The 16,530-nt window shown below is 37.8% G+C and overlaps 1 protein-coding gene and 1 pseudogene across 3 annotated transcripts; both read left to right on the top strand.

The window, feature by feature from the left end:
* The first annotated feature begins 764 nt into the window (after window positions 1-764).
* On the top strand, window positions 765-14,608 carry LOC122106783 (UDP-glucuronosyltransferase 2B31-like). Of its 3 annotated transcripts, XM_042678324.1 has the most exons (7): window positions 768-1,088; window positions 1,440-1,491; window positions 2,916-3,064; window positions 5,916-6,047; window positions 11,445-11,532; window positions 12,295-12,514; window positions 14,332-14,608. In XM_042678324.1, the coding sequence occupies exons 1-7, from the start codon at window positions 768-770 to the stop codon at window positions 14,606-14,608; spliced, it is 1,239 nt and encodes a 412-aa protein (XP_042534258.1). The 3 variants fall into 3 exon arrangements, with proteins under 3 accessions (XP_042534259.1, XP_042534258.1, XP_042534257.1); XM_042678325.1 differs by having other exon boundaries at window positions 765-1,491; XM_042678323.1 differs by lacking the exon at window positions 1,440-1,491 and having other exon boundaries at window positions 768-1,238; window positions 2,915-3,064.
* Window positions 9,411-10,348, top strand: LOC122106802 (annotated as a pseudogene).
* Window positions 14,609-16,530: the final 1,922 nt, after the last annotated feature.

Raw genomic sequence — 16,530 nt, 5'->3', positions numbered from 1 at the left:
CTACAAATGTAAAATAATTGCCCAGAAAAAGTGCATTTTGCAACTATCCCATTAAAACCATAGTCATAAGTAAATAAACATGGATTCAAATCATATAGAAAGTCTCCTGTTGAGATATTTTAAATAATAGCTTGGTAAGTGGCATGGATGAGTGAAGTATTTTCTTCATATATCTACTTTATTGCTGTTAATATTTTTTGAAAAACCAAACTATTCAAAACTCCTCCCTAAGACAGAGAATTGGGGTTTCCTGAAGACGATCACCCACTGGAACCCCCTGTCTTCAGGAGGGGAGAGCCATGGTGTAAATAAGACTTGTCCCACTCGCAGTCAGCAAAGTAAAGCAGCTGTAGTATTTTGATCATTTCAGACTTGGGCCAGCATGCAAGGGGTGTGATACATGAAGAGAAGTTCCTCTTGCTCATGACCCTAATGATAAGGAAATCTAGAGGGTGTGGTGCAGGTACCTAGTGAAATTCCTCATGTTAATCCCAAGGCAGCATATACTACTCTAAAATAATATTTTACCCAGGTGATTTATGAATGCAATATTGGAGAATGAGTCTTAGGGAGAAAGTTATCACATAAGCCTGAGTATCCAAGCCTTGTTTATTCTCTTGCAATTGTGATTGGATTGTGCATACTTTATGGAGCTATGAAAATTAGTAGTTATACTTTAACATCCTGATTGAATTTTCCATGAATATAAAGTGAGGAAAAATTTAGCGAGGAAGACCAAACCAAAAAGACAGCTGACTCTTACCAAGATGTCTTTGAAGTGGATGTCCCTTCTCCTGCTGATACAAGTGATGTATTGCTTTGATGCTGGAAGTTGTGGGAAGGTGGTCGTGTTGCCCATGGAGTACAGTCATTGGCTCAATGTGAAGATGATCCTGGATGAGCTCGTGCAGAGAGGCCATGAGGTCACTGTCCTGACATCCTCTGCTGCCATTCTTGTGAATTCCGGAAAATCATCTCCATTTAAATTTGAGATTTTCCCTACCTCTTTGAATACACAGGAGTTTGCAAATCTTTTCAAACATTGGATCAATGAATGGACATATGAGTTCCCAAAATACTCAGTCTGGAAATTTTATGCAAGAATGCAAAACATATTTGAAGAATATTCTGATGCTTTTGAAATCCTCTGCAAAGACATGGTTTTAAACAAGGAACTTATGAAAACACTACAAGAATCAAAGTTTGATGTCCTACTAACAGACCCTGTGGTTCCCTGTGGAGAACTTCTGGCTGAGCTACTGAAAATTCCTGTTGTGTACACTCTCCGCTTCTTCCCTGGCAATGCATATGAGAAACAGTGTGGAGGACTTCCATTTCCACCTTCCTATGTGCCTGTTACTCTGTCTGAGCTCAGTGATCGCATGTCATTCATGGAGAGGGTGAAGAATATGATGAATGTGATTATTTTTGACCTCTACTTTCAAACATTTAATGAGAAGAAGTGGAATCAGTTTTACAGTGAAGTTCTAGGTAAGCTACCACTTCAATTATTATGATTTAATTCTAACTATTCTGTTGCTTTGAAGATGAGCTGAAATAAATATCAAACCTAAACACCTGAGGGAAATACCAATCAATGACATGAAAGGCTTACATTAGAGAAGCAGTTAAAACTCTGGCCCTCTCCTTTTCAGAAACATTTCCAGAAAACAATAACTCTGCTACTTGAACCACAGACAATTTTTAGAAAGTATTATGTATTCATTTTACTATAGTCTTATTTCAGCTAAAAAGAATAATATTCCAGACACCAAGAGCTCGCATGTGTTATCCTAGCTACTTGGGATTCTGACAGTTTAAAGCCAGCTCAGGCAGTAAAGTCCTTGAGAGTTCATCTTCAATTAAACCTCCAAAGACCAGAAGCAGAGCTTTGATTCAATTGTGGTACCGTGCTAACCTTGAGCCAAAAAAAGCTCAGGGAGAGAAGGGGTAACATGGTCTTAAAAGAATTCTACTCATTACCTGACTTGTGCAATAGTAAAATGCTGTACATCGCTACTATAATAACATTAAAAAATAAAAATTTTAAAAAACCTTGAAGACAGTACCCAGACCTGATCTTAACCCCAGGACCTGCACAAAAACTAAAACAAAGAACATGACGTGGGCTGGGAAGTTGGCTCAGTGGTAGAGTGCTTGCCTTGCATTCATGGTGCCCTGGGTTCGATTCCTCAGCACCACATAAGCAAAAAGAAAAAAAAAGAACATGATGTATAAAACCCATTAATATCAAAATGTCTGCAGCTATGTAGATTTAGTCCTTATTTATCACCAAAACTATGTAGCATCAAGAAAATTGTTCCATGTTTTTAGCTTAGTTTTCTCACTTACAAAGAAATCATTTACCAATAGTTCTAGGTATGATCTTTCAGAATTATTAAATAATGTCTATCCCCCACAGAAAATGCTTTAATTACTGTAACTAGCTCTCTCTATTTGTCTCTGTGTACCTCTCTCTTTTTCTTCTGTCTCTCTCTCCTCCTGGAGAGCAAGAGAGTAATATGATTAGCTTCTCAATATGAACCGCATGCAGTAGCACCACTCAGAATTTAGTTAGACTCTCAAAAACCTACTGTTCTGGAAAATCAAGGATGAACAAAATTCATGTTAAACTGTGGAAACCTCCTGAGATAGCTTCCTTAGAGTATGTGATATTCTTAATTGATTCTGGAAATCCAAATGTTTCTTAATTGTATTTGATACTTGTACCACTTTGAGATAATATATTTTTTATACAGAGTAATACATGGGTCATTATAAACAAATATCCTTTATCAAAACACAGTATGTAAATGTCTTACCTGCATTATTCCAACTTATTTCAGCAAATCACATGCTTTATTTCTGGGCAAAGTTTTTCATACCCTTCCTATTATATTCTTTTCTCCACTCAGGAAGACCCACTACAATACTTGAGCTCATGGCCAAAGCTGATATATGGCTCATTAGGACCTACTGGGATTTGGACTTCCCTCGCCCACTGTTACCAAATTTTGAATTTGTGGGAGGACTCCACTGCAAACCTGCCAAACCTCTGCCTGAGGTGAACCTGTCCCCGTTGACTTGCTGTTCCCTTTCCCTCTTTCTCCCCCTCTCCCTCTCCCTCTCTTCGCTTTCTCTTTTCCTCTCCCTCTCTTTCTTCTGCTCTTTGAAATGGCTTTGCATCTTCTCTTAGGAGTCTCCAGCAGAAAAATAGGTGTGAGAGAGGTGATCCTGTTGATTGTGGACTCGTGTATTTCCGTTCAGCACTCTATGTTTTATGACTATCCAGACAAAGCTAAGATAGCTGGTATCTTTGGAGAATATGATCAGTTAAATTGAGCCTTCATTGTTGAAATCATGAGGAGGAATACAAGATTCATGCAAAGATTGTTTATTACATGACTACAATATTCCCCAGGCAAAAGTTGGCTATCCTGAGAAAGAAGCAGAAACAGATTCTGAACATAGATCTTCATTCCATTGGGGTAGAGAAAGTAGAAAATGAAAACCGTCTGAAAGTGTTTTCATAAGGAGTACATAAGGGAAGCATAAACATAGAGTTCAATTGCTATCACTGCTGATACATAAATACAAAACAATACCATAAAATTTTGTAAATTTGGACAGTTTGTTTTTTTCTTAGGCTTTGGTTTATTGGGAGGATTTCTACTGTTTCAATTTCATGCTGATAATGTAATTTTTATTTCTTACAGATTAAATTTTGTAGTAATTGTTCTAGATTATAAATGTCAGTTTGAAAACTCTGTGTGTGTGTGTGTGTGTGTGTGTGTGTGTGTGTGTGTGTGTGTGTGTAAAAGTGTTGGAGCTTGAACTTGGGGGACCTTACATTCTCCCTAGGTTTTTCCATTCAAGTCTCTTGCTCTATAACTTGAGAGAAACCTCCATTTCAACATTTTGCTGGTTAATCAAAAAGTCTGTCAGATTTGTGTGTTGTGGCTACCTTTGAACTTTGATACTCAGCTTTCAGTCTCCTGAGCACATAGGACTACAGGCATAAGCCATTGACGACCAGTGTGTGTGTTTGTATGTGTGAATAATATTACCTAGGGATGTTCTGCATTACGATGGAATCTTTTATACATTATATCATCTTTCAACTCTAATTTTACTCATGGGTTTTCTCTCTTTTCATCAGTATAACTAAGTATTGTTAATTTGACCTTTTCAAAATACCATCTCTTGGTTTCATCGATTCTTGGTATTCTTTGTTTATCTGTAGCTCATTTCATTTTTGTCCCTGCTCTCTACCATATTTTTCTACACCTGATTTTGTGTTTTGTTTGTACCTATCTACCTAATATGTTGAGATTCATCATTTGGTAATTTTTTATGTGTCTTTGTTTTAATGCAGACTCTCAAAGTTGTATATTTTAATTTAGTATTGCTGTTTCCCACAGATACAAGTATTTGGGATTCATCATTTTCTTTGGTGCTGGTAATATTTTATATGTCATATTTTGTTCCTGCATTGTTCTACTATTCTTTCTAATGTCTGTTGTTTGTTCATATGTGTCCATATGTGTTTGTGTAAACTTAGTTATACTAGAGGTTAATTTTCACTCTTTTTAAAATAAGTTTTTTATTGTGAACATACTTTACAGAGGGGATACAATTATATCAGCAAAGTTGCCTCCTCCTTTGTTTTTCCCCTACCATCCCTTCCCTTCCATCTCCACAACTACACTCCCCCTGATCCCCTAATTATCACTTTCATTCCATGATAATTTGCTAAGATACAAAAGTTTATTTTACTAGACTTTGTACTTGCTTTTTAGTGTTGTGTTTTAGCTTGATGTATGATTTACTTTGTTAACGAATAAAACAAAAGTGTATTCTGCTGCTGTGCGATGGGATATACTAATATGTCTATTAAGTCTATTTGATCGATAGTTTAGTTAAATCTGTTCTTTGTTGGACTTTGCCGCAGTGATTTTCCTATTAATGAGTGCAGAGCATAGAAATCAAATTGCCATCATTATATCAGAATCAATTTTTCCCTGTAAGTTTAGTAATATGTATTTTCAGAAATCGATGTTGCATTATGGTGTATATCTATCATTAGATATTCCTGATGGATACTTTCTCCTTCATAGTGTTCTTCTGAGGCTTGAAACCTATTTTTCAAATACGAGCAAGTAGCTTCTCCTGATTCTTTTTGAATACTGTTTGCTTAGACTGTCAATGTCAATATATTGCTTTCCCTTTGTGTATGTCTTTGATAATGGGATGAGATTTTTTCCAGAAGACAAGTGTTAAATCTCATCATTCAGATTCCATCATTTAACTGGAGATCATGTAACTCCAGAGCTAGGAAGTGGCGCTGTAACTCAAGTGGTAAAGCGCTCGCCTTGAGCTGAGGGAAGAGCTGAGGGACAGTGCCCAGGCCCAGAGTTCAAGCCCCATGACCGACAAAACAACAACAACAACAAACAAAACAATAAATCCAGGGATAATACTAAAATCTATGCACTTAAAGTGTTTTCTGGGGTTTTGTGCATGAGATAATATACTCATGTCTATTTTCTTTAATACTTGAAAACTAATGATAGCTATTATAAGTAAATCCCAATTACAAACTCCCTGTACTTTTAATTGAAGGCAACTACATTAGCAATTAATACAATTATAAACTAAGAATCTAAGTAGAGTAATTTCCAAGGCCATCTACCCCAATCAGTATATGAGGGTTCTATTTCTCTTCTTCTTGTCAAACACATAAGCAATGCATACACACTTGCATAAGCAGACATACTACAATCTTATTATTCCATATTATATATCTCCTTCCAAATAAAAGTTGCTAATGAGTGAACTGATCAGATATTATAATAACGTCAAATGTGTTTTTCTGCAGTTGTTCTTTTGTGATAGAGAACATTCTTTCTTCACAGGAAATGGAAAAGTTTGTCCAGAGCTCTGGAGACCACGGTGTGGTGGTGTTTTCTCTGGGGTCAATAGTCAGTAACATGACAGAAGAAAGAGCCAACACAATTGCATCAGCTCTTGCACAGATTCCACAAAAGGTAAAGTAAAGCTCCCTCTGGTGGATACTGACAGAATAATACTTTTTTTTTTTTTTAATTGTGAACATACTGTACAGAGGGGTTACAATTACATGGGCAAGATAGTGAGTACATTTCTTATCAAGCATTGCAGCCTCATCCTTTGTTTACCCCTCACATTCCTTCCCATGCCCCCCTCCTCCCTCCCTCCCCCACCGCCAACGCTGTAAAGTTCGATTTCGACATGGCAACTTGTACTTCTCATTGTTGCAACGGGTCCACCTATATCCTTAAACGACTTGTTTTTCCCCTTCCCCACAAATTATACCGATATCAAAGACAGTGAAAGCAGTGGTTATACTGTGGGAGAGGGACATATAAAGCAACAAAGAAATAATCTTATAAATGTGTTAGAAACAAATGCATGAAAGAAAAAAAAACATTTAAATACATATCTAAGGGTTCATTTTCCTAGCATCACATTATCTGACCTTTTCTGCTTGACTCATACATATACTAGATATTGCAAATATGGGAAACCATGGGACCTATGTTTCTTTGGGCTTGGCTTACTTCACTTAATATAATTTTTTCCAAGCCTTTCCATTTCCTAACAAATGGGGCAATGTCATTCTTTCTGATAGAGGCACAGAATTCCATTGCTACCAGCACAACTATGCTTATTGCAGCATTATTTACCATAGCTAAGATATGGAACCAACCCAGATGCCCGTCAGTAGATGAATGGAGCAAGAAAATGTGGTATATATACACAATAGAATAATACTTTTTCTATGTGAAAAGAAAACCAATTTACAAACCCCAAATAAATTATATGCTTCAAGAACACTACTGAAAACCTTAAACTACCTTTTATTTAATGTTATTTTATTATAAAGATGCTGTGTAGACGGGTTACAGTTACATGAGTAATGAGTACATTTCTTGTTGAACATTGTTACACCCTCCCTTGTTTTCTTCCTACTATCCCTTCCTTTCCCCTTTTCCCTCCCCCCTCATCTGAAGTTGTAAAGTTCATTTCCAACATAGAGTCTTGTGAGTATCATTTTTGCAATGGGTCACCCTGTGTCCTTGTTTCAGCATCTTATTATTCAGCATCTTTTTATTCTCCTTGCCTTCCCCAAATGAGATAAATATATATACAAGATGCAGGGCACCAAAATCAAATACAGTGACAACAGGGCATATACCATAGGGGGAGAACATACACAGGAAACAAAAAAATCACATAACACATTAAAAACAACAACAACAATTAAACATCTCTTTTGTCCATATCTTGGGGTTCATTTCTCTTAGCATCATCTTATATGGCCATATGTACATAGATTTTGAGCTTTTCTGGTCATTTGATAAGATTACCCTAGACATATACTAGTTATTACAAAGAAGAGAAACCATGGGACCTGTATTTCTTTGGATCTGGCTTACTTCACTTTATATGATTTTCTCCAAGTTTTTCCATTTTCTAACAAATGGGGAGCTGTCACTCTTTCTAATGGAAGCATAGAATATATATATATATATATATATATATATATCACATTTTTGTGTTCCATTCATATACTGAGGGGCATCTGGGTTGATCCCATATCTTAGCTATGGTGAATAACACTGCAATAAACAGAGTTGTGCTGGTAACTTTAGTGTGGTCTTGTTCGTAAACATTTGGGTAAATGCCCAAAAGTGGGATTGCTGGGTCATAGGGGAGCTCTATGTGGAGTCTTTTGAGGAACCTCCATACTACTTTCCAAAGTGGCTGAACAAGTTTACACTCCCACCAACAATGAAGTAAGGTTCCCTTCTGTCCACATCCCCTCCAGCGTCTGTTGTTATTAGAGTTCTTGATTTTTGCCATTCTAACTGGGGTGAGGTGGAATCTCAATGTTGTTTTGATTTGCATTTCTTTTATGGCTAGAGAAGTTGAGCATTTTTCCATGTGCTTATTGGCCATTCTTATTTCCTCTTCAGAGAAGTTTCTCTTTAAGTCTTTAGCCCACATATGAATGGGACAGTTGTTTCTTTGGGGATTTGTTGTGGGGGATTTAATTTTTGGAATTCTAAGTATATTTTAGATATGAGGCCCTTGACATCAGACTACCTCTGCCTATTTGAAAAAGGAGAGTTGAAGAGCCAAGAGGCTATAGGTATGGGATAGGAAAGAATTCAAAAACTTCCACAACAGTAAACATTATTAGTAACTTCCTTTTAGGATACATAGAAAATAGTTTGGTATGCTTGTGCAAGTTGGGTTTTTATGGACTGTACTTTCGTTTCCCATCTGATGTAGGTCACTTCTAATTAAATAAGTTAGATTCATCTGGAAGCACAGTTACAGTAATGTTTGCATGAATCCTAGAACATAATACTATCAAATCATGTTTATGAGGAGAGTTTGCAGCTTGGCAGATTTAAAAATCAACATTATCATCAAGGTATTAGAAAACAGTTGGACAAACTTTCCCAACATCACAATTAAGGGGCCATACTATTATAAACCAAGTGACAATAAATTCTTCTGTTTTATATTATTATTATTATCTTAAATATTTGTAGAAAAGAATTAACAAAGCAGCTAATGAATGTAGTATATCTTGATCAATGTCACTCCTTTCAATATTCTCACCCACCCCTCTACTACATATCTTTTTCCTTGCTCTACTTAATTGTGCAGGACATACATTGGATTCTTGACTGCATTTTCTACCTCTTCTCTTCATCATTTGTTTACTCTGCTCCCTGTGATCCCACTCCACACCAAGTCTTTCTTCTTAATACTTAAAAACATTTCTAATTCTAAGCTGGATTCTGGTAGCTGACACCTGTAATCCTAACTACTCAGAAACTCAAGGTCTAAGGATTTAGGTTCAAACCAAGCCCTGGCCAGAAAGTCCTTCAGATTCTTATCTCTAATTATCCGCCAAAAAAAAAAAAAAAAAAAGAAGTGGATCTTCTGATAGAGTAATATCCTTGAATAAGAATCCTTGAGTAGGCTCTGGGATAGTGCCCAACCTCTGAGTCAAGCCTCATTGCTGGAATACACAAAAGATATATAACTCTACTTATATTTGCACCTTCTGGATTAAGACTAAAAACTGACAGTCATATTTTTTGTTTTGAGTAGTGCTTGTTTGTATTTAAAAGAAGTTGTAAGGTTTTCTAGTTGGAATAGTTAAAATAAACTTATTCTCAAAAGTAACTATTAGGAATGGCCTAGCGTGCTAGCAAGTAGTGGAGCTGTGAAGTCAGTGGGCTCTGGGAAATTGGGCCAGGGGTGGAGTGCTCGAGGTGGCTGAGGGACTTTGATGCGAGTTTGGGTGGAGAGGAAATTGGGGGGCAGTAGTCAGGGAGAATCACTTATAAACCGCACCCAAGCAGGACCCAAAGCCTCAGTTCCAGCAGGATGAGCGAGTGACCTGCTTTCCTGGACCTCTCTTTAAGAACAAAGTGTGCAAAAGCTGCCAAAAAAGGCAAGCAAGTGAATCTCTGTGTGCATTACAGCGATTGAATAAAAATTGGATGAGTGGGTTCCAGACATCAGGGTACTCATGGACATGGACACCAATCCGCAGAAGCCACTTGAACTTCAAAAGGAAAATCAGGAGCAGTAAGCACAGGGGAAGATGAGAGGGGCGGCAAGAAAAGACGTGCGGCCGGCTGCAGATGAGCTTTGACATGAAAACTAAATAGGAATAAGCAGGAAACATCTGGCAGTGGAGATGGTGGCTGTACCAGCCTCCTCGGGAGAAAAGGGCCCCCGGGGGATCGTACTGTGGAAATGCTGAACTATTTATGCGCAGAGTGGAAGTTAAAGTGAAGATTGTGGAAGAGTTTAAGCCATGGCTTCTTGACGATTGCGACTTAATTACCAGACAGAAACAGTTCTTTTATCTTCCTGCTGAGAAGAATGTGGATTCCATTCTAGACGATTATGGAAATTAAAAGCAAACTGGAGAAAACACAGGTAATGACAAGTACACTGGATGAAGTTGTGGCCAGGATTAAAGAGGACTTTGATGTGATGGTGGGCACCTGACTGCTCTACAAGTTTGAGAGGCCTCAGTAAGCACAGATTCTCACTGCAGGGACCACCCCGACACGCCCATGTCCCACCAGTGGGTTGCGCCCCACTCCTGCGACTGTTGGTTCGCCTTGGCGCGATGATGGGCGACACCCTGCTGGATAAGAAGCACCTGATGCTGTTACTAACCTCTCTTCACGATTTCCTCAAGGGCCTGGCCACGAATTCTGGGATCTTCCTTAGTGCCAGCGATTACGAGGACCACTGGAAGGTCGAGTGAGCACTCGCGTGGGGTCTGTGGAACACGTGCTTGCAGGTGCGCGCGTGAGTGGATGTGTGTGATGCGTCGTTCCTCCTCCCTCTCTTGGACAGATGGTGCATTCTGAAGATGGTGGCTTGCCAAAGAATTGCACGTTGTGTTGTTCATTTTAAGCGGGGAAAATAAAAGGGGTCACCACTGCTTTTCCTCTTCTTTCCTTCATTTCCAAGTTGCTACCCGTGAACCCAGTGACAGACAAGACACAGCTGCCGCGTTGTTGCCCAGGTGACAAATCGACTTCCACGCTGGTGATCTGTTCCTCTGACATGACTCTCTTTGATAATGCATCCCTGTTAACGCCATGTCACCAAGCTGACCCAGTACCAAAGGCCAGGATGTGTGCAAAGCCGCACCTTGCCTAGGGTGCTTAGTTGGGTTTTCCTGGTGCTTCACGCATAGCCCCATCCTCACAGCCCTCCTCACTCCCTACACATTCCACCTGCTCCCTTGTCAAGATTGCTGGCTTGCTTCACTAGTTTTGTATTTTGTGTGGAATGCACCTTTACCATGGTAGATGCAAGTCATTGTGTAGCTACAGTTTTCTGGAAATGTCAGATTCTTTTACCACTTGTTTTTCAGACTTTCAATCATAATTTTACTTAAAAAGATAACTATTAGATTTTTAACAGATAAAAAGAGGCAAATTACAATATATAAAGTATAAATGGACACAAGTAAACAGGTTCTAATATGACCCAAGGGAATATGAAATTCTTAACATCAGAGTTAGGATAAACTACATAAAAATAGGTAATTGAGTAATTTCCACAATATAATCACATGACTAACTTACATTTTTAATATCCATGGTTATACTTATTTCATTATTATGTCCATGAAGTATAGATATTCTCTGTTACAGACCTTTGGCAATAGTTTTTTAATAATATATTCTATTTTAATTCTTTAAGCTATGAAAATGTTCAGCTTGATACTCTCTTCAATTCTTCTAAAAGGTCCACTTCAAGGAGAGGACTCCTCTCTCTTAGAATTCTTAGGAATCAAGCATGCTATAATGACGTTTGAGATATTGCATAATATTTTCTCTACCTAACAGGTTTTATGGAGATATGAAGGCACCACACCAAAAACCTTAGGATCCAACACTCGGCTCTACAAGTGGATCCCTCAGAATGACCTCCTTGGTAAAACTCAGGAGAACAAACAGTAAAAACATAGCACACGATGAATATAGTAGTTCAATAAGAAACAAATATGTTATCTCAAACTCATACACTAAACTTTGTTCATAGTTTAGTATGAATAACTTACAAAGTTGTCATGTTAGGGTACACAGCCATTCTCCCTGGGTAGAGAGGCACTTCGTGATTGGCCTTCCATCTTTTATTTTAGCTTTCCTTACTTTCCAATGGCAGATGGATTTCAAATGTCATTGAGAATGACCTCTTCTCTTGTATTGCATGGGGCTCTGCACTTTTCACAGTGAAAATACACAAATGTTATTGTGATGCACTAGCACATTATTCAATGAAGTGTGGCCTGTATGTCTATTGACACCAGTACTGCCGCCATCCCAATCCAGCATGCCCTCCATATCACATGCCATGACCTCACTAGGTTTTCATATGGACATGCTACACATGTCTCCATAGTTTCTTCAATTAAACATGATAGATCTTTTATAAAAATGTTTTTATAAAATCATTTGGGTTTGTTCTCCTTTGTCAATCATCTTTGCATTTTTCAAGTCTCAAGCCACACAAAATGTGTTCAGAGTCTTCCCTTGTCTCTCCAGTGAACTTTGGTTCTTGTTGCTCTGAGGTTTAAAATTCAATGGAGCTTCATGACTATGTAGAGAGCACTCACATTGAACACACTGTATTGTACCTTTCTCATTTCATTCCTAAAACATACCTGATCACTTTGTGGAATTTCCCCAAATGCAGGTCATCCCAAAACCAAGGCCTTCATCACTCATGGTGGAACCAATGGTGTCTACGAGGCCATCTACCACGGAGTCCCAATGGTGGGCATTCCTATGTTTGTGGATCAACCTGATAACATTGCTCGGATGAAGGCCAAGGGAGCAGCTGTTAGACTGGACTTTACCAGGTTTTCAAGTGAAGATCTCCTCAATGCTTTGAAGACAATCATTTACAACCCTTCGTGAGTATAACTACCTTTCCATTAGATCCTATTTAGAGAAGGATTCTTCTCATCAGTGACAATGCATCTTACCCCTTCAAGGGAGCTTATTACTTAATAATTTAATTGAGATTCTCTTGATCTGTGTTTTTGTTTTGTATTGTTCTGGGGCATGAACTCAGGGCATAGTATCCCTGAACTTCTCACCTAAGGCTAGCCCTCCACCACTTTGAGCCACTTATGGTTTTCTAGTTGCTAATTGAGATAAGAGTCTCAGGGACATTCCTTCTTAGACTGGCTTTGAATGCTGATCCTCAGATCTCAGCCTTCTGCTGAATAGCTAGAATTCCAGGCATGAGCCACCAGTGCTCAGCTTTCTAGCACGTTTTTATATTCAACTACAAAGTAATTTTAGAGTTGTACTTGATCTCACAGATTAATTAGGTCAGCAATTATTGAAATCATTTCTACATATACAAATAAGAACAAATAAGAAATGGTTTAATCAAATAACTAAAATGGCTCTTTTTTGCATTTCCTGAGGCTTGAACTCTGGACCTGTGCACTGACTTTGAGCTTTTTCACTTAAGGGTATTATTCTCCTACTTGAGATACAGCTCCACTTCTGGCTTTTTTTGGTAGCTACTTGGAGAAAGAGTCTCAGGGACTTTCATGACTGTGCTAGCTTTGACACATCTTCAGATCTCAGCCTCCTGGGCAGCTAGGGCTATGGGTATGAACCATGAAAACCTGTCTTCAATCAAATATTCATTTGCCAGAAAACTCATTTTATTGTCATTGTATTAACAGATGTAATTAATTACCTATAATGCAGATATCATAAAATAGCATGTTTAATTTGGAAAATTCAAATATACACCGTATATTCTGCACATATATAATATTATATATATTCTATCTTCATAATCATGAAATTTACTTGGCTTTCCAGAGTTGTCAACAGACAACAGTACACTTATGAGACATGTGTAACAGCACAACACAGCAAGAAGAGCCAATCATAGCATAGCACAAATGGAAAGGCTAGTTCAGCTAATTGAACTTTTTCATTTTGGTGGTACTAGGGTTTGAGCTCTGGTTTGTTAGGTAAATACCCTATTATTCAAGTCATGCTTCAAGTTCTAGGAAACTTTTATATAATTCACATAATGTTTTTCTAATAAACAATGTGATATGGCCTTGTATTTCCCATGTTTAGAGTTGCTATGTTAATAGGATAACTAAAAGCTCCCTGACGGTTGACCTTAAAGAAACTCCCCCCGTAATAAGATAAAAGCAAGCTCCATGACATAGAAGGGAAGAATTGTAAGGAAAAAGAAAAAGAAAATTAAACATCAAAAAGAAAACCATTGACTACATGGTATGGGAAGACATGAAGTGACAGGAAAATATTGAGAGTTTCTATGGCTTTAAAGTTAACCAGTTCAAGAAGCAAAATAGATGCCTTTGAATATGAGATACTATACATTGACCAAAGTAATATTATTATGTGAGCCTTTCTGTAAAAATTGCCACTTTGAGACTAAAAATAGAAACAAAAGGCAGAAGGGAGGAATGAGAGATCAGCAGACATTTCACCTACTAGGGTGAAATCTTTAAAAACTTCATAACTTCTCAAATAAATATTACTCATTTAAGAGTATCCATTTCAAATGCAAATACTGTGTGTGGGCAAATGAAAATGAAACACTAAGGTAGTATGTCCATTTGGTTTAACTTGGGTTATTTCTATGGCAGTTTACTAAACTTTGTTAGGATTAATATAGTCAGCAACATTAAATCCCTTTAAGATAGGTATCTCTGTGTTTTTCTTTTAGCTATAAAGAGAATGCAATGAGGTTGTCAAGAATTCAACATGATCAGCCAGTGAAGCCTCTGGATCGAGCTGTCTTCTGGGTGGAGTTTGTCATGCGCCACAAAGGAGCCAAACACCTTCGCCCAGCTCTCCATGACCTCAACTGGTTCCAGTACCACTCTCTGGATGTGATTGGCTTCCTGCTGGCCTGTGTGGCAGCTCTCATCTTCATCTTCACAAAATGTTGCCTTTTTTGTTGCCGGAAGTTTCCTAAAAGTGGAAAAAAGAAAAGAGAGTAGTTGTAAAACCAAGTGGCAGCTGGTAGTTCTGTTAATACTCCAGCAAGATGACTTTGTAATGGATTGGGATCATTCCTAGTGTGGCAAGAAAAACTTTAACAAGTTACTTGCTCAAGTCAGATTTTGAAATTTCTAGCTGAATGTCAGGAGGGAACTCCTACAACATTTTCTGAGCTTACCTAAGTTTCCCAAGTTTTATGTGGACATAGACCATTAAAAGTCCCTTCGTAGTATGAATAGGTTTTGAAAATATTTATCCTCCTTGAGCTTCATTTGGGAGTACCATATATTTTTTTATTTATAAGAAAGATGTACTGTAGTCAAGTTTGTGCAGCAATAGTTACCTTCTCAATTTGTGACCAATAATACATCACTGAGATGGTTATTTCCCTACAAAGTCATTCTCAATTTAATTAGAAATGAAATGATTTCTCCCTGTTCTTCACTATAAAATTAGAATAGCTTGGAAACTCTTTGCTTTGATGAACGCATTTCTTTTTGTCTTAGACATTTATAAATATTGAAGTGAAGGTTCTCATTTCAGCTTTTGAGAGTAGATGCACACTCAATTGTTCAATTGTTCCTCTCTCCAAATAAACTCATGCACATATAGGTGTAGGATTTGCAGTTTAGTGTACAGCTTCACTTAGTTCCATCACAGCTATGTTATAAGGTTTAGACAGTTTATTGTAGACCTTTGTTTTCACTCAGAGCCTTGGCACTGTCCTGAACACTTTTGCTCATGGCTAGCGCTCTACCACTGCCACAGTGCGATTTCCTATTTTGTTCTGGTTAATTGGAGAAAAGAGTCTCATGGACTCTCCTGACAGGTTGGCTTTGAACCATGATTCTCCAATCTCAGCCTCCTGATTACTAGCTCCTGGCTGTGTCTACACTCGAATTTTTAAATAATGAGTATTCTAAATTTCCCACTTTTCAAATTCCAGTATGATTCCTTTCTATTTTAGTCTTCACGGGAAAAAATAAATAAATCACTCAAATAACTTGAAGGAGCCATTTTCCTTAAATGCTAGAACACTATGTCCAAGTTACACAGGAGATTGAATTCCACAAGATTACTCTTCAAAACCAGGAGAAAATCAATTTCCACAATAACCAGGAAAAAGTAGGGTTAGTGCCTGGGCTGAAGTGTTAGATTTCTAGCCCAAGAGGTAATAATTGTTGAGACATCAACTGTGATTGTCTCACGGGGCAATTATATGATAGATGTGCACTTGAAAAGAAAAAGTGTTCTCTAACACATCCTTTTACAAATTTAGGAGGCAAATTGTGCAATTTACTGCTAGATACATCCAGCCTTAGCACAAACAGATCCTTTAGCACCATTCAGAATTTAGTTATACTCTCAAAATCCCACTGTTCTGGAAATCAAGCATTTGCTAAAATATAGAAACCTCCTGAGATAGCTTTCTTAGAGTATGTGATTTTATCAATTGAGTCTATAGATCAAAAGGTTTCTGAATTTTTATTTGATACTAGAAGTATCAAACAAAAGTATCAAATAGATTTCAAAGAATGCATTTTATCTTCAGAATGATATGTGTCAATATAAATAAATATTCTTGATCAAAACACAACATGTAAATGTCTTGCCTACTTTATTCCAACTTTTTTCAGAAAGTCACATGATTTGTTTCAGATCAAATGTCTTCATGATCCTTCCTATTATGGTTTATTCTCCATTCAGGAAGACCCACTACATGTGTGAGCTCATGGCCAAAACTGATATCTGGCTCATTAGGACCTACTGGGATTTCCACTTCCCACAACTACTGTTACCAAAGTTTGAATTCATGGGAGGACTCCACTGAAAACCCGCCAAACCTCTGCCTGAGGTAGACCTGTCGTTGTTGGCTTGGTGCTCCTTCTCCTTCTCCCTCTCCCTCTCTCTTTCCTAACTC

Source organism: Dipodomys spectabilis, unplaced genomic scaffold (assembly GCF_019054845.1).
Source record: "Dipodomys spectabilis isolate Male_0828 unplaced genomic scaffold, ASM1905484v1 ptg000043l, whole genome shotgun sequence".
Lineage (NCBI taxonomy): Eukaryota > Metazoa > Chordata > Mammalia > Rodentia > Heteromyidae > Dipodomys > Dipodomys spectabilis.
The sequence above is the reverse complement of the archived record's forward strand: the minus strand, read 5'-3'. Positions and strand labels throughout refer to the sequence as shown.

Bases quoted from the DNA above. Each gene is read 5' to 3' on its own strand.
- LOC122106783 (XM_042678325.1), top strand. From the start codon at position 768: ATGTCTTTGAAGTGGATGTCCCTTCTCCTGCTGATACAAGTGATGTAT. The intron at 6,048-11,444 runs GTAAAGTAAAGC...TCTACCTAACAG, and splicing joins TTGCACAGATTCCACAAAAG to GTTTTATGGAGATATGAAGG. The intron at 11,533-12,294 runs GTAAAACTCAGG...CCCCAAATGCAG, and splicing joins CCCTCAGAATGACCTCCTTG to GTCATCCCAAAACCAAGGCC.